Here is a 20,268-nt window from a genome sequence, read left to right as displayed (position 1 = left end):
AAAGTAAAATAGTACTTTGGATCCAGGCAACTGATAGTATTTACCCAGAGCTAAGGGGAATTTAGGCTCCACTTATTCTCCTGTCTTTTATTATCCTCTTGCTGACCCCAACTTTTTCCTAACCGCTTTTACCAAGTAAGTTTCCTTTGCTGGCTGCAGGAGGCTTACTGAGTATAAAGACCATGTAAAAACTTCAAGAACAGGCCTCCACATGTCTCTCCAATAGACACAAAACTTTTCCAAACAATTGGTAGGATTTGTATCACAATACATGGATCCACTATGGAATTAGGCAGGGCTTTCATCTTACAAACAGCTTTTACAAACAAACTCTTTTGGGTGGGTGTTCAATAGAAATATAAACACATGCTTCCGAGAAGAAAACTGCTCCTTGAACTCATTAATGAGGCTGGTGTGCAGTGTTCGCACTGCTAATGGGTGATCTGGTAAATTAAATAATGACACTGTAAAATACTATGTGAAGTTTCTCAAAGCTGAAGAGCCACTCAATTTCTCAGGGCTCTCTCCCTAGCACTGTGATGGTAAATTGCCACCTGCTCCATGACTGATAGAGATTTCTTAGTGCCATTTTATCATTTAGTCCTCTTACCAACAGCTCTGTTATAGAATCATAGAATCCCAGACTGGTCTGGGTTGGAAGGGACCTTAAAGCTCATCCAGTTCCAACCACCTGCCACGGGCAGGGACACCTCCCACTAGACCAGGTTGCTTCAAGGCCCGACCAGCCTGGCCTTGAAAACTGCCAGGGATGGGGCAGCCACAGCTTCTCTGGCCAACCTGTGCCAGCGCCTCACCACCCTCACAGGGAAGAACTTCTGCCTAAAATCTCATCTCAATCATCTCCCCTCTGGCAGGTTAAAGACATTCCCCCCTGTCCTGTCCTGTCCCTACCTGCCCTTGTCCAAAGCCGCTCTCAAGATTCCTTTTTAACACGCTGTGAGAACACTTCAGCTTCCCATGCTTTCCTTGTTCCCATTGCAGTTTTGAGAATTTCAAGCTCCTTTATTTTGATAAAGAAGTTAATGGGGACAGCCAGTGGCCCACAGAAACCCCATCCCCCAGTATTTGGATATCAAGCCCAGCTGGTTTGTGTCAGACATTAAAGAAACAGTTTTCTTTCCATGCTGAGAACTTGGGATAGCCTACAGTTTGATGAGCATACAGCAGTTCCTTTAGAAATGGGCTGAACTCCAGTGAAATATTTGGCCATTTAATGAGTAGGCTCCAGGATAACGGGTTTCGTGGGAATCCAAAAAGAGGGAGTAAAGACCAGGGCTCCCCGTGCTATTCTTAGCTGCAAACAGTTAGATTTGGAATTTTGATTGTAAAGCATGGAATTCAGAAATGGTGCCATGCTAAATTTACTTCATTTGTATACAATTCAGATGGATAACCAAATGTGTTCCAGCATGTTCCTGGTTAGCATCTCAGTTCAAGTTTTATTGTCTCTAAACTGGTAGAAAAATGCAGTCAGTAAATGGTGCTTTGTAGTATTTGTGTTCTAGTGAGTGTGTGCACAAAGGTTTTACATACACAGTGTGGATGCAGATTTGATATAAATGCCTCTGTGGGTGCACATGCATGCACACAGACACTGAGCCGTGATTTATTTCCAGAGGGAAGCCAAGGAAATTCCCACCCCCTACCATTTAAACGATCTGCTCTTTGGCTCTAAGCATTCTCTAACTTCCCGGCCAAGGAATGTATTTTCCCCTTCCAATATATATAATTTATTTTGCTGCACACATTAATTAATGATACAGAGCTACATGATTTTACTGACAACCTGAGACAGACCCAGTGCATTTTCTAAGACCTTTTTTTCTTTGCTGCTCTTTGGTGGCCCAGTGCGAATTCACAGCAACCATCAGCTCAAGGATTTGTCACATATACTTTGTACTCCAGCGGTTTTTCACAATTAGATTGGTTTTCCGGGGTTAGACAGGCTTTTAATTACTGTATTAATGGAGGTAAAAGGGACTTTACACTGGTTTATGGTTTGGGGCGGGGGGGGAGGGAACGGGACACAGCTATTTTATTTCACTGCTACTTTGCTGAGCTTATTCCTGGATTTTTAAATATAGTCGATGAAACGCTACTAATAAATCCCTTATCGGGGCACTGGTGGCGGAGGCCCGAGGCGAGCGGCTGCCCGCAGAGCCGGGAAAGAGCGCACCCCATACCACCCCATTCCCGCACCCCGCATTCACGGCAGACTTACGCGGTGCCGGCAGCCTGCGCAGGTGGATCTCATCCTTATCCATCTCCGAGCCGAGCCCCACAGCCCAGCCGCTACTTGGTACCAAACTGAACTTGCCAGGATCCCTCCTACTCTTCCCTCCTTCTTCTTCTTCTTCTTCTTCTTCTTCTTCTTCTTCTTCCTCTTCTTCCTCCTCCTCCTCCTCCTCCTCCTCCTCCTCCTCCTCCTCTTCCCCCCCTGTTTTCGGGGACGGCCCCGCGCATCCAAGGAGCGGCACCACGCAGCGCCCCGGCCACACTTTAAATAAGGGCGCGGGGAGCGCAGCCCTCCGCGAGGAGCCGCCTCCCACACACACACCGCGCCAGTCCCTCCCCGCGCAGAATGCGCGCAGCTCCGCGCCTACCTGCGGCGGCAGCGAGCTGCCCTGACCTTGGGGCTGCGCCGGAGCGACGGCGGCAGCTGCCGGGCGGGGACAGCGCGCCCGCGAAAGGTCAGTGCGCCCTGCGCGCCTGCGGAGGGACCGGCGGAGACACCGGGGGCACTCCGAAGGGGCAGAACCCTTCGGGACCCCGGCACGGCGGCGGTTTAATCGCTTCCCCGCTGCGTTTCCTATCGGCGACGGTTGTTCGAAGAGTTCCCTTGCCTTGCAGCTTAATAAAAAGGATTCAAAAGGAACCAGCCCGTCCCGGTGCGCTTCCGGAACGGAGCCACTGCCGGGGACAGCCCCTCTCTCCTCTTCACCCGGGGTACGGCCGGACCGCTCCCTGCTCCCCCCTGCGCGTTCTTCCCGCTTCTCCGGCCGCGCCGACTGACTAGGCAGGGCCGCATTGCTGAGGAGGCTCTGCCCTGCCCGCCACGGTCGGGCGCAGGAGGGATGCGCCTAACATCTCCAACAAACTCGGGTCCTCGCAGGATAACACCAGGTTACCTTGTGCCCACTAGGTTTTTAGAAGTTATAAAGTCACAGACTGATTTGGGTTGGAACGGTTCTTGAAGCTCATCCAGTTCCAACCCCCTGCCACGGGCTGGGACACCTTCCACTAGACCAGGTTGCTTTAAGGCCCGACCAACCTGGCCTTGAAAACTGCCAGGATGGGGCAGCCACAGTTTCTCTGGCCAACCTGTGCCAGCGCCTCAGCACCCTCACAGGGAAGAGCTTCTGCCTAAGATCTCATCTCAATCTCCCCTCTGTCAGGTTAAAGCCATTCCCCCTTGGTCTGTCCCTACACACCCTTGTCCAAAGTCCCTCTCCAGGTTTCTTGTAGCCCCTTTAGGCACTGGCAGCTGCTCTAAGTTCTCCCTGGAGCCTTCTCTTCTCCAGGCTGAACCAGCCCAGCTCTCTCAGCCTGGCTCCAGAGCAGGGCTGCTCCAGCCCTTGCAGCATCTCCGTGGCCTCTTCTGTGCAAACTTGAGGTGTGAAATAGTTGCTACTCGGTTTTTGCACCTCCAACTGGGTGGCTGCTGTATTTGCCAAGGATTTTGAACAGGATTCCAGGCTTATCCACCTCCACAGAGGTGCCCCACACAGAGATTCCCTGGTATTCTCCAAACCTTCTGCCTGATCCCAATGCTGAGCTGTAGAAACCCACTCAGGCAAAACCAAAGCAGCAACATTCTCTGGCTGCTTTCTCCTTTTTTTTCATCTCAGACAGGCACTTAACCCTCAAAACTGTAAGGACAGAAGAAGTGCACAAGGGCCCTGTCAGAAAGAAACAGGCGCAGCAATATTCCCAGAATCTGGCAGGCACACCAGATGAGGATGAGCTCCTGGCGCTCCTGTCCCCAGCACCAACAGAAGGGACAGTGCTGAGTAGCATCTAATTCCACTCTCAGCTCTGCTTTGTCACCAAAAAAAGAGCAGGTTGTGGCTCAGAGAGCTCTGTGGGACTGTAGTTTAAAATCATAAAAGCGCCTTTTCTGGGGTGGTTGGAGGTTTGACACCAGGGACAGAAAACACATTGAGATAAAGATATATGTCTATATATTTATGCATATGGACTCTTCCTTCATGGAATATAATCCCTACATGTTTTGAAGCGATGTCAGGGTGCTTTGAGGCTATATCTTTTCAGTCCTTTTTTGAGACAGTAGGGATTTCAACTTGCATTTTTTTAGGGTATTCTTTGCGGAAGAACAGGCAAGTAGCTTGTGTTGAACTGAAGCCTTATTTCCCAGCTTGCTCCACCAGACATGGAAGGCACTTGCATAAAGAGCCTGCTCTTTTTGCTACCCTTAAAATTAACTTATTTTGGATGGAGATTTGCAACAGAACCAAATGTGGGCGCAAGACCAACATAGATATTTGTTTTATGACTGGAAATAGCACTGGATTCCAGTGTCTTATCTCATCATGACCACAAGCTGACCTGGCCTGGCCATCCACACACGCACACACACGACAGGCCCAGCACGTGCCACCGTCACCAAAGGGCTACCTTTGCCATAGGTAATTCTCTCCTGAAAGACCAGCCAGAGGCAGGCCATCTGACCAAGGAAGGACATCATTTTGTAAAATAACAGTAAAGCCAACATTACTGGCTCATTCCAGGTGTCTACATGTTAATGGGCAATCAAGCCACAGAGATGCTGCAAGGGCTGGAGCAGCTCTGCTCTGGAGCCAAGCTGAGAGAGCTGGGCTTGGTCAGCCTGGAGAAGAGAAGGCTCCTTAAGGGGAGACCTTCGAGCAGCTGCCAGTGCCTAAAGGGGCTACAAGAAACCTGGAGAGAGGCTTTAGACAAGGGCCTGTAGGGACAGGACAAGGGGGAATGGCTTTAACCTGACAGAAGGGAGATTGAGATGAGATCTTAGGAAGAAGTTCTTCCCTGTGACGGTGCTGAGGCACTGGCACAGGTTGGCCAGAGAAGCTGTGGCTGCCCCATCCCTGGCAGTTTTCAAGGCCAGGTTGGACGGGGCTTGGAGCAGCCTGGTCTAGTGGAAGGTGTCCAGCCCACGGCAGGCGGTTGGAACTGGATGAGCTTTAAGGTCCCTTCCAACACAAACCATTCTGTGATTCTATGATTTATTTTCAGTGTCCTGAAAATTGAAATACATTAAATTCCTATTGTTATTTTAGAAGGTCTGGGACTGGCATGGCCCAGATTTGAATGGAAATGGAAAAAAATCTCAGTGTGGTGTGATACCTGTGCTCCACCCAGGAGTACTGAGAGGCAGGACAAGGTTCCTTTCCATTCCCCTGTAAGAGCTCTAGCAGATCCCTCAGCTGCTTTGGAGAAGCCCCTTGTTGGAAACTGCTGTCAAGATCATGGGAAAATCCTGCATCTGTAGAGTTTGCCTTGCCTCCATCACTCCATACTGCTTCCCACACTACTTCATTTTCCTGTCAATATTCCCTGGGCTCCTCCCCATGCAAGTGTATGGACTTTGTAGTTAGACTAACAAAGGCTGGTCCACTACTGCACTTGAAGTGACAGAACTGAGCAGCGGGACTGCTCTGACTCCAAGAGCAGAGGAAACACCATTTGTCTTTTCAAGAGACCCATGAGCTAAAACAGGCTGTTGGGCTGATAGGAAGCAGAGCCTCCAGCTACAGCTTTCTTCCTTAGCATGAGATAAACCCTGTGTGCCATCTCAACACCTTCTTGGGAGAAGAATGGTAAAGGGACGGAGGAGCTACTGTCTCTGTAATAAAACAAAACTGCTTTCTTAACAATGAGGAAGTAGACAGTGCTGCTTGGCATCCACAGCTATAGTGAGTGCACTCACTGGAAATATTTACTGTCTGCTTCTGCACAATGTACTGTGTACCTTTGTAACAACAATAACAATGCAGTTCTCGGCTCCTGGGATTTGGAGCCAAGCAAAGAAAGGCTCTGGGTGTTGGGTGCTTGTGCTCTGGGGAAATGCCAGGGCTTAAGGCCCATATCCCAAATGGCAGAGCAAGCCCACCAGCCACCTCTGTGCCTTGCACTTGCCTCTGGACTATTTTTATGAAGTCTTTTCCCCTTTTGAGGGGCAGGCAGTGAAGGCAGGAATACACTCCAGCTCTTCTTTCGGCTGGGGCATCCGGAGATAAGAGCCCATATCCCTGGCAGCCACCCGAAACAGCATGAACACAATCACATGATGGTGAAACAAACCCTGGCTGTGACCGGGACAGCCTTCAGCACAGTGTACAGCATTGTCATTGATGCACACACCAAATAAAAAGTTAAGGGATATGTTGTATATGAGATAAAGAATCAGGTTCCAGAGAGCTCTAAAATCACAGGCAATGAAGGAAAGACAAACAGGGAATGGTAAGTCACAATATTAAAACTAAAGCATACCCAGAGAAATTAGCCAGTGGCAAGATTAAGATGAACAGAAAGATTTTTTGCCACATAATATACCAAAACCATAAGATTATGATGTACGTTATAATACAGCACTAAATAAAACTCTGGCTGTTGCTACATTTTCATGTGATTCAAGCCAAGTCAGAAGCATAGCTTTTTTAAAGAGTACTGAGAAACATTTATGAAAAATAACTTCATGTCTACCATACAAAGTAGCCTGGCTATAATTTTCAGCTCAGTAAGCTCTTAAGCTTCTGATTGTTGGAAAGGCATTTGTGGGGAAAGATGTTCTGTTTCTTATCTCCTTCCTTGCTGCTTACCACTGACAGGCCCTGGGTCCTGGGCTATATGGATCTCAGAGTGTGGCAAGTCTTTGGGCTCTACAACACTTTTCATTTATGCAGAGCTCATGTACTTAAAGCACATAATATTTAGTTTGTTATGAACTTATTTAGGTCAAGCGTAGATGTATGGGAATTATTAAGCAGATACTGCTAAAAACATTATTTCATCAATGCCCCAATCTTGCAAGTGCTCCTGTGCATGTCTATATGAAATATTACTTCTGTGAACAGTCTTGGCTTTTTTTGAGCATGTGATTTAACATTTTGCCAAAGTAGAGTGAGAAAACCATTACTGTTTGTAAATAGTAATGCCTAGTACAGCAAATAGATGCTCAACCTGAAGGCAATTTACAGACTGAATCAAACAATGTCTACAGTGAAAAACATCTGCTACTTTACAGGTCTTTGCATGTGCCAGTGGCAGAAGCAGGTTGGGGGTCACCACACGTTCCCTAAATTCAGAATAAATATTCAGGAGGACTGATTTTCACAAGTTTAGCCAAAGTAAGAGGAGTGAAAAATGAAGTTCTGCATAGCAAAATTTACAAGAGAGACCCTCGCTGCTTCTGCGTATGTGAAGACTATTCCCTATCTCATGTCCTTATGAAATGCTTTCACCAGTTACCATTATGGATACACGCAGGGTTTTCCCATTAATGATGCTGAAGTTTCCAAGTGTCATTTGACAGAAGTTAGAGGCACCTCCCACTTCTTCCCCCTGCAATTTACAGTTGGAAATGACACGGCCCGAGAGCCCAGCCAGGACTTTGAAATCAAAGTAGAAGATGCTGTAAACTGTGTTTGCAGGAATAGCGAGGGAGAAGATTTGACTCAGACCATGTGAGTCACGGTTGGTCTCCAATTCTCCCCTTGCTTCTGCTGCAAGGAAACTCTGACAGCAATGGCAAGCTAGCCAGAGGAGTGGGGAGTGAAACTGAGCCCACTCCAGCTTCTTTGAACACTGTCTTTGGATCCATTCCCTCTCTATCCCAAAGTAGATCAACTGGACCCAAACTACTGCTGATCTGAGTTTTCCTGATATGTTTTTATGAGGTGGCCATCATCAGTTTCAAGCTTCTGAAGGAAGCTGGTGCTATACTGAAGAATATCCTTGCATGGAAAACAAGCAGGAGAAATTAGAGGTGTGCACAAGCCTGAAGGGCTATGACCTCATTGGCATTACAGAGATGTGGTGGGACACTGACTAGAGTATTGGAATGGAAGGATACAAGCCTGTGGCAGTGGGATTGAAACCAGATGATCTTTAAGGTCCCTTCCCACCCAAACCATTTTATGATTCTATGATTTAGGGAAGTTTTTCCCAATCTCAATCCCTTTTTGCTATATGGCAAGTCTATTAGTCCATGGCCAGTTCCATTACACATGTATGTTCCCTTCTCTTTGATTTGCATGGCTAAACTTACTGATTACTTTCTTGAACTGAAGCTTAAAGTAACAGGACAGAAAAAATACAAATTTGCTCCATAGAGAGCAAAAAAGGGAGAAGTATTTTCTTGCCACTCTTTGCATTCCTCAGGGCCAGCATCATCCTCAGCGCACACGCTTAGGGCACTAACAATGGCTCAAACTAACACTCTGTCAGCAGCTTGGACACTGGAAGACCATATCCTATGTGCTACAGTCATCTACAAGACATCTACAGGGCAGAGAGACAGCAGAAACAACATCCTGCACAGACTGACACAGACTCAGCAGTTATCAGCAGATACCACTAAAACAGCTCAAGATTTGAAACCCACTGCAGGTTAGACTCTGAAAAGCTTGGAAATTTGATAGCACTTCCAGAAGGTTTTACTGGTGGTTCTAGCCCCTCCATGTGACTGCCTGCCTGCCAGCAGAGATCACACTACAATGCTGGGCTCCCTATCCAGCCCAACTCTTAGGCAGCCAGGAGCCCAGCCTGACCTCCTTTTCCTGCATCTAGCCCAGAAACCCCAAAAGAAGCAGCCCAGAAGCCCCAAAAGAAGAAGCCCAGAGCCTTTTTATTCCTTGAGGAGTGCTGAGGGATCCCTTCCTTCCCACAGGGGCCATCTCCCTGCATGGCCCCAGCTGGGAGGATGCTGAGGCCTCTATTAACTCTGTGCAGGCTGCTGGTATCTCTGGTGTGTATGGTCTTCTCACAAATGCGTTTTATGCAGTGGGAGCTGAGGATTTAAGACTCTTATTTTACAGTAACTTCACAAAATGGAGCAAGGACTTGTGTAAATGAGTGAAGACCTGAAGTTAGAGCAGTTGCAGATTGTAGTAGAGCAGCAGAGAAGCTGTTGCACTAATATTTGGATAATATTACACACACATCTGCTTTTTTGCACCATTACTATGGTGCAAGTCTCAGTGGTCTCCATACAGTAATTATTTCTCAGATAACATATAAATATAACATCTTTCCATGGGCAGGAGACATCAGCAGGCAAATTACACATATGACTGTCACTGAATTGTAGGTTTAAATTGTGTCATTTCATGTATTCAGTTATCACTGCTGGTAACGGGTGTCTGGTAGTTTTTCAGTGTGTTTGGTTGTGTTTGGGGTATTTCTTAACTGGTTACAGTATCTATGTTAACATCCACAATTTATCACCAAGGTGTTTGTGGTTTAAGCACGTGAATCATGAATTCAGTCAGGATCTTTGTGAGGACTCCCTGGAAACAGGAGAACAATGACCTGAGAATCCAGCCCCAGGGCTGTGAGTCAATAGCAAGTCCAGAGTGATTCCCCAGTGTTTTCCCAAACACATCCAAGGACCTGCATGAGAAGCTGGTTAAAGAAACAGTTGTGTTCACTTTTCCATCCTCAAACCTCTGTTTTTCTTTGGCACAGGTACTAAAAGAAAGAAATATAGAACGTTTTGAAGAAGAATTAATATGCAGTGATCCATCTGGGACAGGGAACCAGATCTTACCAAGCCAGAACATCACCTGCAATAGATGGGTGCTGGCCTTGTAGTCAGGTATGGTTGTATCTTCATGTCTTTGAGTATCAAATGGATCCAAGAAAGAATATAGACATTTTGATGTTCTGCTTTGAATCTATTGAAATCAAATAATGCAGCAGGAATTGTTTCCTGGTCAGATTGAACAGCATGTACTTTCCAGCAAGGTTATCTGTAAATGTATCTACCTTGTCTATATCCAGCTGAGTAATTAGGAGTAACAAAGCCATGTCAGTTGTTACTGGACATAAATGCACCAGCACATACCACACATGGATGTTTTAAAAGCTGTGGCTTCTAAAAAAGTGGCTGATGCTGGTTGCAGCATGTTCCCACAGCCCAGGTCCCTGCTTTCTTCAAAGCACCACTGTCGAGGCCATTTCTTCCCCTTTAATGTCACCTTCTCCACCTAATCTTAATAAATCTCTTTAATTGCACCACTTGGGAGTTAATCTGTCATTTCGTAGCTCACCCTGAAGACTGTCAAGCAGACATCTATCTGCAAGAAAAAGAAAGAGGATGTTTGCACTCCCGTTTTTGTCAACACTGCGAGCCAAGAGGTACCAGGTTCCAGAGTTTGCTTTCAGAGGTGAGCTGCCTTTCAGGAAAACTCAAATTATAGCAGCCTCTTGCTGACCACACATGAAAATGGAATTTGAGAGGGTTTGGGAAGTTCTATGTTTATCAGTCATGTAGATAAAAGTGGGAAATAGATACAGGCACACATTTGTGGTGCTTCATATTCTTCTCCAAATCAGCTCTTCAATATTCCTTTTCAAAACATAGGACCTTGAACAGCTTTTAGGATTTGCTGGATTCTTGTGTTGTGCTGAGATGGTTGTCACCCATCCAGCCTTTGGCTGGTCACTGCTTTTCTCATAACTGAGTCCAGCAGTTCTTTTCCAGCTGCTGGGTTGCTGACATGTTTGTCCTATGCTCCTAAGTCACAACTGAATGGATGGATGCAATTTTCTGCCATTAACCAGGACCACAGCACAATACGCATGGCAATATGCCCACTGACCCCAAATCATGGGGTTTTTTTCCCATTCTGTGATGCTGCACAGAACTCAAAGGGGGAGATCTGGTCCTTCATTGCCACATCCATAACATCTTCTTCTTTCACCTATTTTATCACCTATTTCAACAGTAATTTAAACCCAGGAGACTTATACTCAGTTCTTTTATCCTAACAGCAGGTTGAATTCCTGGGCAAAGATGCCAACACCTATACTGAAGATGGGGACATCAACGGCTATGATGTACTTGGCACAAGTACTGAAGGGGGACCAGTGATACAGTAAGAGACCTTCCAGTGGCTGATTCTGCTCCAAGTCCTTTTTCACATGTATAACCTGCACAACCAGCAACGCCCACATATATGGTACCTGAAAACAAGTCCTCAGATACCTTTCACCATTAGATAATAAAGAGTATTATTTCATTATTGATTAGATGCATGGGAACAATAAACCTGAACTGAATAAAGATAAGAAATCTCAATGTTCTTTTTGAATATTTGTTTAATACTTTAGAAAAATACGCTTGCTATAAACCTATAAATGTCTAATTTATCAGTGGATTTGGTAGCATCTGGAAATATGTAAAAACAATTCTGAAAAACTGCAAGCTAAAAATCTGGTTTCAATCCTTAATTTTTTCCCCCCTCTGCTCTAATTTTCACACCTTTATCAGGGTTAGTTATTTAAGTTTTTCTCCCTGAATCTTGTGTCTTAAGTGACTCGCAGACTCAATCAATCTTTATCATGTTCTATTAAACACAAGAGGGCACCAACAAGCCAGTGGAGCAAGGTAGAAACTGTTCTCATAGAGTAAAGCAGAAAAAGTTACAGCTCTTGAGAGTGAGATGGATTTTGAAAATAAAGGAAGGAAAGCAATGCAATGCTTTATCATTCCTTCATCTGAGGTGACTGGGAAAGTAATCCTTGGCATGTGCATATTATGATGCCTCATTTCTTTCACTAGCTACAATTTGGATTATTTCCGATGCAGATGGTTTACTAGGAGGGTGGAATCCCATTTTCTTGGTTTTATAAAGAGGGAATACAGCTTTTATGTTAAAAAAAAAATAAAGATGCAAAACACTCCCCAGAATGCAAAGTTGAGCCAAAGGAGCATTAGCTTTTTCTTTAACATAGAAATATCAGTGATGTTTCACTGTGAAACGCCAGTGAAGTCATTAGTGAATGCCAAGTGCAAGGTCCTGCGCCTGGGTCACGGCAATCCCAAGCACAAACACAGGCTGGGTGGAGACTGGATGGAGGAGCCCTGAGGAGAAGGACTTGGGGGTTGTTGGGTGACAAGAAGCTCAACATGACCTGGCTTCAGTGTGTGCTTGAGCCCGGAACCTCCCCTGTGTGCTGGGCTGCATCCTCAGAGTGTGAGCAGCAGGTTGAGGGAGGGGATTCTCCCCCTCTACTGGACTCTGGGCAGACCCCCACTGCAGTCCTGTATCCAGCTCTGGGGCAACAACATGAGAGGGACGTGCAGCTGTTGGAGTGAGTCCAGAGGAGGCCACAGAAATGCTGCCAGGGCTGGAGCAGCTCTGCTCTGGAGCCAGGCTGAGAGAGCTGGTCTGGTTCAGCCTGGAGAAGAGAAGGCTCCAGGGAGACCTTAGAGGAGCTCCCAGTGCCTGAAGGGGCTACAAGAAACCTGGAGAGGGGCTTTAGACAAGGGCCTGTAGGGACAGGCCAAGGGGGAATGGCTTTAACCTGACAGAGGGGAGATTGAGATGAGATCTTAGGAAGAAGCTCTTCCCTGTTTGAGGGTGGTGAGGCGCTGGCACAGGTTGCCCAGAGAAGCTGTGGCTGCTCCATCCCTGGCAGTGTTCAAGGCCAGGTTGGATGGGGCTTGGAGCAAAGTGGTCTAGTGGAAGGTGTCCCTGCCCATGGCAGGTGGTTGGAACTGGATGAGCTTCAAGGACCCTTCCAACCCAAACCAGTCTGGGATTCTATGATTCTATGCTTGTTTTACTCAGATTTCCAGTCCCTTTTCAATTTCTTTGTATTTCCATAAACTAGCTGACTAAAAAGGAAGTCTTGAAATATAAATTCAGATATGAAAGTTCTTAACGTAGCATATCCCATCTCTTGAAATATGGGCATCTGCACAGGCAAACAAGTGGAATTTGCCCTGGTGCAGAGGGTGAGTACGAGATCAGACACCACATAAATCATAAGAACATAGTTATGCTCTGATGGAAGGGCAATCTGAGCTCTGCTCACTCACCTGTGATGCGAGTGATGCAGCCTAACTGCTGCATTTCTGCTGTGCTTAATTCCATTGCAAGATCCTGGCTCAGGTTGTAAGGTTACGTATGTGAAAGATCAGTTGTTATTCATTTTCCCACTGTTGCTCATAAAAGATAAGATAGCCAAATTCAAAGGATTGTGATGGTTTAGTGTAATGAATGAGAGCAAGTCGTTTTGGGGGCTACAGCGAATGGTTTTGACAATGGTTCTAATTTTCCATCTGTCTCTTCCTTGACTTCAGACACTGAAGGTTCCCTCTCTAGGTGTTTCCTGATGTCTTAGGTGCACTCTCATTCTTCCCGGATTTTTGATGTTCTCATTCTCAAGGTAATTATCTGTCTAGCCCTTCCCTCTTCCCAGCCTAAACAAGCATTGCTAGAACTAGTTTCCAAAGGAATTAACACTTTCCTGGTGAAGACGAGGTCTCAAAGGAGACTCCCCTGACTGAGGCCTCATTTAAGCGGGATCTGTAAGTCAGCAGGTAACAATCACAAGGACAAAATACGGTGTTTTGCAAGTGCTAAACTATTTTCACTCACCTAAAATCACAGCTGAATCCTGCACAACCCTGTATAGAGTTAAAATGACTTAGCAATGTAGTCATACCATACACAGAACGATGATACCATTCCTATGATGATGATCCAAGCATGAAAGTTTCAAGCTCCTATTAATCTGCTTGGGAAAATGGTTCTACAATGACACAGATCTCACCATTAAGATTTTCATGATAATTCCCCATGTTTGGACCTGTATGGAATTGCTTTTTCCATTTTCTGTGTTCATATAGGTTATGAACTCTATTCACTGCTGTGTTCATCAGTCTGCAGCGTCCAGGATTTATTAGTGCATTTCAAATCATGAAACCAGTAGATGGGATAACCTCTACTATCAATTTAGCTGTCCTGGAACAAAGATAGAGGTGGTTGTGCAGAACCAAAGGCAGAAGGTCTTTGGGGAGTTTGGGGAAAGCAGGAGTTGGGCACTGCTGTGTAATCACAGCTGTTAAGTTTCTTTGCTCAGATACCCTTTAATTTATAGACATGCAAATACAATTGCTTGTAGCCACGAAAATACTGCTTCTTATTTCTCACCTAGGTAAAAGTGCTAATTCATGGTTTCTGGATTGAGAAAACTCTTTTGGCTTTGTAAATATGTATGTGTTGAAGATGTAATATGTATTAAATTCACCGTAAACTCAGAAGTATCCCATGACTTCAAAATGGTTTTGTGGATAAAACACAGAAGAGGGAGTCAAGACATGTGAAGCTTTCTCACACCATTAACTACCTTGCTTGTGAATATAAGTCAGCTAACTTGTCTGTGCTTTATTTCTCATGTGTAAATGTTTACCTTGTACATGACTGACAACATTTCCCTGTTTTACTAAGCAAAGAAAGACCATCACTTCTGCAAACTTGAGAATGAAACCTTGCTTTTCCAACCTTTGCAACAGTGGCTTCCAACTGCACTTACCAGCCCTTGAAATCAGGAGAGTCTCTGGCTTAATAAAGTTTGTAGGTATATGAGACGGGCTTTTTCTTCGGATACTTCGTCCTAAATAGTTGGCGGGATGGAGTAGAGAAGAGGAGCAGTTGGAGACGAGTGTCCAACTGATGCCTAAGCCAAATGTTTCTCCATTTTACTTAATTCCAACAATACTTGTGGTTTTGCTTGCATCGTGCCACATGCCTCCAACTGTGTTATGATGCAGGCATTTTTGCGTGTGTGTGCTGGTAGCAGTGTTGATTCCTGCACTTGCAAAAACTGGAGTTTTGCTTGTGCTGAACTGCACAACATCACTTCAAGCAGAACTGTTCCTGTCTTGTGCTGCTAGGATGTTTGACAGTCAGCTTGTTCACTACAACCAACTGAACAGTGTCCTCTAATGCTTTTAGTCAGGGCTTTAGTAATGGATATTTGCTGACATCCTTGTGTCTTGTTTCCTTTTCATGAGTCATTGTTCCTATATTCATGTTTACCTCTTCTTTTATTCTTTACCTCCATTTTATTCTTTTTGTCTTCCTTTAATTTCTGTTCTTTTTATCTACAGAGATTTTACACATGTGCCCTAAACTTCTGCCATGCCTTTGATAGATCCCTTACATTAAACACGACTGCAGCATCGTCTCTGCAGTGTTCCAGAGTATCCAAACAATATACAATCCAAGTGACAACCCCAGGGAAGGTAGCCAAGAACACAAGAGCAATCTCTATCCCTGCAAAAACTGTGCTGGAATTTCTAACATTCACATCAAACATCTGTTTCTCATCCATGCATGGTACTTAATATATCTTCCTCAGACATACGAATCAACTCTTTGGGGATTTGGATGCACTGCTTTAGGGAAGCAAGGTACTTCATATACGATAATGAAATTATACAGTGATTATGGTTCCACACGAATAACTTTTTGTGGTAACACTGACTTAATCCATCTCTTCTCCCTTACATGCTGGGCCTTTTATTGCTGCACTCACTCCTTCCCCTCACTGTGACTCTGCAAGCATAGGAGAAACTACTCAGGTAACTTAATGTTTTATTTTCAGTTGAATCAGTTCCTCAAACCATCTCACAAGATCTTAGAATCATAGAATCCCAGACTGGTTTGGGTGGGAAGGGACCTTAAAGCTCATCCAGTTCCAACCCCCTGCCACAGGCAGGGACACCTTCCACTAGACCACGTTGCTCCAAGCCCCGTCCAACCTGGCCTTGAAAACTGCCAGGGATGGGGCAGCCACAGCTTCTCTGGGCAACCTGTGCCAGCGCCTCACCACCCTCACAGGGAACAGCTTCTTCCTTCTAACCTGAACTTCCCCTGTTTCAGTTTGAACCCATCACCCCTTGTCCTATCACTACAGTCCCTGATGAAGAGTCCCTCTCCGGACAGCACACATGCTAGTGATGATCCAGAGCAGGAGGCAGCTCTGAACAGGAGGAAGAGTTAAGGGCTACTCATAGCATCCTAAATAACCATGCTGCTGAATGTGGCACTAGAGCCTGAACTGAAATCAGTCATAGAAAGGTTAGAAAATGTCCCATTGTGAATACTGAAACTTCTAATACCAGGGATGCCAAGTCTGATAAAATCTCATTTCGGGCAGCAATGTAAACTTCCTGAGCTTTATGTCATCCACTACGTCAGCTATGGCATGTAATGTTTCAATCAACCTGAAATAAAGTGTTCTTTCCAAAGCATGTGAGTTTCCTGCAGACAGGAAATTCTCTTACTAACCAAGCAAGTATAAATAAAGTGAAATGCTGAATCCAACTGGTTTTCTTGCTCTTACCTTTAAATTGCCACTCAAGACAATAAAAAATGATAGACTGAGACTCTTGACATGATAACGCTGTCAAAGCAAAGCACCTTAACATTTCCAAACCCAAAACCTCAAACTCAAAAGTAAAGCTTTCCAGCCATGGTGCTCTTTCTTATCTGTGCTTTGCAGGTTTGCTGCAGATTGCCCTTTGTTTTGCACACTGAATTCACATTGATGACAAAAGGAACTTTGATCTGCAAAGCTGAATTTTAGCCATGATCTCCAGAGCTGTACTTTAAAAGGAATTAGTGTTTTCTGAATGCATTTGAGACACGAAGAGCTCAAGAGCAGTTAGAAATCTCAGATATACTAGATAATAAAATACACCAGGAAATCAGAAAACGGTAACTAACCTGAACATAGAAATGAACAGAGCTTATGTAACTCATATGCATCCATACATTCATCCTTTCTCCCCACTTTTTGCCATCTGCATTTGGCATCAGGGACCTACAAGAAATCTGGAGAGGGGCTTTGGACAAGGGCCTGTAGGGACAGGACAAGGGGGAATGGCTTTAACCTGACAGAGGGAAGATTGAGATGAGACCTTAGGAAGTTCTTCCCTGTGAGGATGCTGAGGAGCTGGCACAGGTTGGTTAGAGAAGCTGTGGCTGCCCCATCCCTGACAGTGTTCAAGGCCAGGTTGGACGGGGCTTGAAGCAACCTGGTCTAGTGGAAGGTGTCCCTGCCCGTGGCAGGCGGTTGGAACTGGATGAGCTTTAAGGTCCCTTCCACCACAAACTGTTCTCTGAGTCTATGATTCTAAGTCTATTTTCCAGTAACAGCAGCCATAGTTGCCACCTCTTCAAATGGCTCTGTTTGGGTGGCACACCATGCTAGAAAGAAAATGAAGTAGTAACAAACATGTACTCCTTGCCTTAAAAGCATGAGGCTGTGAAAAAAGGGTGGTGGCAGAGGTGGTTTCAGCCTTGCTGGTTTTGAGCATTAAACACTCAGTGACGAGAAAAATCTGATCTGGCAGAACTACTCCAGCATCTCCTTCAGCATTGCAAAGCTTTAACAATTATAATAGCTCTCATGGGTTTTGTCAGGATTGAGGAAGACACCTTTTCATCCGAAATGCACTTCATTTCCCTTGTTTCTGGGGAGTGAAAGCCCACTGAGTTCCATTTTGTGTTCAGAACATAATGCAAACTAGTAGCAGGGAATAAAATCCAGACGATGTGTCTCATCTGCTTTGCCCTGGGTCTGATGCCAAGAAAACCTCCAGCAAGATGAAGGGGTAATTGGGCATCACAATCAGGAGAGCCCAAGGTAGCTCTATTAAATAGCTACTGGACTTGCAGGCGAAGGAAGAAATAGGATAGAAAAATGTTTACACCTTTCACTGGTGTAATTCTGGTTAAGTCAATAAAGTTACGATGGTAAGTGGGAATAGTAACAAATATTTGGTCATTAAAGAACTTCAGGATGATGTCAGGCAGTACAATGTTAAAGTTTTGATAAGAGGCTAAAGCAGTTTGAGAGTCATCTAGTGTGGGGCTGGATATATACTTTATATACTTTATTAGCATTCATTTTATAATGATCAGAATATTATTGTGCCAGATGCCTATTTATAAACACCTCCAGATTCACTACAGCACCAACTTTATTTATGTGATAAATATTGACATGTTTGTCTTAGGAAATGATCTCTTTTGCCTGAGTGTCTTTAATTAGTTCCGCTTGCTGTCAGCCTCTGGAACTGGTTTTTGGATATTTACTCTTTCTGTTCTGTGTGGCCAATCCTTGCTTAAGGCCAGAACTTGGGTGATACGTTGTTCATCTCTGAAGCTTTGTTAAAGTGTTTGGAAAAGGGAAAACTGGAGGTTTCTATAAATCTCCAGAGAATTGTAGCCAGTTGTGTTTGGGATCTTTTGGTTTAGGAATTGAAGAAACTTGAGAATGGGCAGGAAAAGTTGAAATGTGTTTTTTTAACAGTTTTAAACATCGTATTTCATGTTGCTATTATAAACAGTGAAATGCCCTGTTACCTTATTTGGTTAAAAAAAGCAGACAAGCTATATATGTAGTGGATATTCTGCCTTAAAGACCTCCTTTTACAACAATTATTAATTACAGTGTGTGATATTTGGCATAGTCTATTGGTGCTACTGCGCTGAGCAGCCAAATCTTGCAAGTTTCTGTTTGAAGGTTCAGTTCATAACCCCTCTGTTTGGATTAAGAGCAGAATGTTTGTGCGAATTTTCTTGCAAAAAGCTGAGCGTCCAATGTTTAAGGGAAGTGGTGTTATAACACAGGCCACGTCTCCAAAGCCATCTGAAAACGAACAGCAAAACAGTTTGAAAGGCAAACATACCTTTCAGAAACTTTTGCCCTTTTTTTTGTTTTAATGAGGTGAGTTTTACAGCTGACAAAGGAGAAATTAGACAGTATTATATTCAACAAACATTCCATCCTGAGGGTTTTTAAGCTTTATAACCAAGATTCCTATTTATCTTTGATTACACAATATTCAGTGACTGGAAGCGTAGTTCTGTCTTGATCTACAGTGTTCAGATGTGAATCACCACATAACTTCCCAGCACATTAATGGCATTTACTTAAGAGGAAGGAGTTGATCTCTGAACACACATGTCAATGCTTGCCCATGAGTAGGGTGCGAAGTCTGGTGTCTAGAGGTGTCAAATTCCAATGAAGCATAAGTATCTTTATAGGAACATGTTTTAAATGGAAAAGTGGAATAAAAGAAACAATTGTGGAAGACTGGGGAGACAGAATTTACCCAAGAAGACTTTACTGATGCAAGATTCATATAAAGTGCAGTGTTTGAGGTGCTGTAAAAATCCATCAGCAATCTTCAGACACCTGCACTAAAGAATTGCCATCTGAGCTTTATTCCCCATTATTACTTCCCTTTTTTTCCCCTCAGAGATGATTGGGGGCCACATGAAATAGAGAATAATAGAATAGTAGAATCACAGAATCATAGAATCCCAGACTGGTTTGGGTTGGAAGGGTCCTTGAAGCTCATCCAGTTCCAACCACCTGCCATGGGCAGGGACCCCTTCCACTAGACCACTTTGCTCCAAGCCCCATCCAACCTGGCCTTGAACACTGCCAGGGATGGAGCAGCCACAGCTTCTGTGGGCAACCTGTGCCAGCACCTCACCACCCTCACAGGGAAGAGCTTCTTCCTTGTGAGGATCTCATCTCAATCTCCCCTCTGTCAGGTTAAAGCCATTTCCCCTTGTCCTGTCCCTACAGGCCCTTATCCAAAGCCCCTCTCCAGGTTTCTTGTAGCCCCTTCAGGCACTGGGAGCTCCTCTAAGGTCTCCCTGGAGCCTTCTCTTCTCCAGGCTGAACCAGACCAGCTCTCTCAGCCTGGCTCCAGAGCAGAGCTGCTCCAGCCCTGGCAGCATTTCTGTGGCCTCCTCTGGATTCACTCCAACAGCTGCACATCCCTCTCATGTTGCTGCCCTAGAGCTGGACACAAGACTGCAGTGGGGGTCTGCCCAGAGTCCAGTAGAGGGGGAGAATCCCCTCCCTCAACCTGCTGCTCACACTCTGAGGATGCAGCCCAGCACACAGGGGAGGTTCCGGGCTCAAGTACACACTGAATCCGAGTCATGTTGAGCTTCTTGTCACCTAACAACCCCAAGTCCTTCTCCTCAGGGCTCCTTCATCCAGTCTCCACCCAGCCTGTGTTTGTGCTTGGGATTGCCCCAACCCAGCTACAGGACCTTGCTAACAAAGATGTTAAACTGAGCTGGTGCTAATACCAGTGCCTGAGGAACACTATTAGTCACTGATCTCCACTTGGATCTTGTTCCTACTCAGTCCTCAAAGAAGACCTAAAGCAGTGCCTAATCCAGCTGGCCTCTTGCTTTGGAGAGA

General features: G+C 45.1%; 1 protein-coding gene across 2 annotated transcripts in view; it reads right to left on the bottom strand.

Moving 5' to 3' along the window:
- The window catches only part of ANO1 (anoctamin 1), an 82,081-nt gene extending 79,545 nt beyond the window's left edge, over window positions 1-2,536 (bottom strand). The window contains exons 1-2 of one of the 2 annotated variants that reach the window (XM_030482335.1): window positions 2,448-2,536; window positions 2,243-2,366 (exon numbers count right to left, since the gene is read on the bottom strand). In XM_030482335.1, the coding sequence (XP_030338195.1) occupies window positions 2,243-2,285 (43 nt within the window). In that variant the 5' untranslated portion in view covers window positions 2,286-2,366; window positions 2,448-2,536. Of the gene's footprint in view, window positions 1-2,242; window positions 2,367-2,447 lie in introns of those variants that run through there. The other variant, XM_030482334.1, reaches the window with a different exon arrangement.
- Window positions 2,537-20,268: the final 17,732 nt, after the last annotated feature.

Source organism: Strigops habroptila, chromosome 4 (assembly GCF_004027225.2).
Source record: "Strigops habroptila isolate Jane chromosome 4, bStrHab1.2.pri, whole genome shotgun sequence".
Classification (NCBI taxonomy): domain Eukaryota; kingdom Metazoa; phylum Chordata; class Aves; order Psittaciformes; family Psittacidae; genus Strigops; species Strigops habroptila.
The sequence above is the reverse complement of the archived record's forward strand: the minus strand, read 5'-3'. Positions and strand labels throughout refer to the sequence as shown.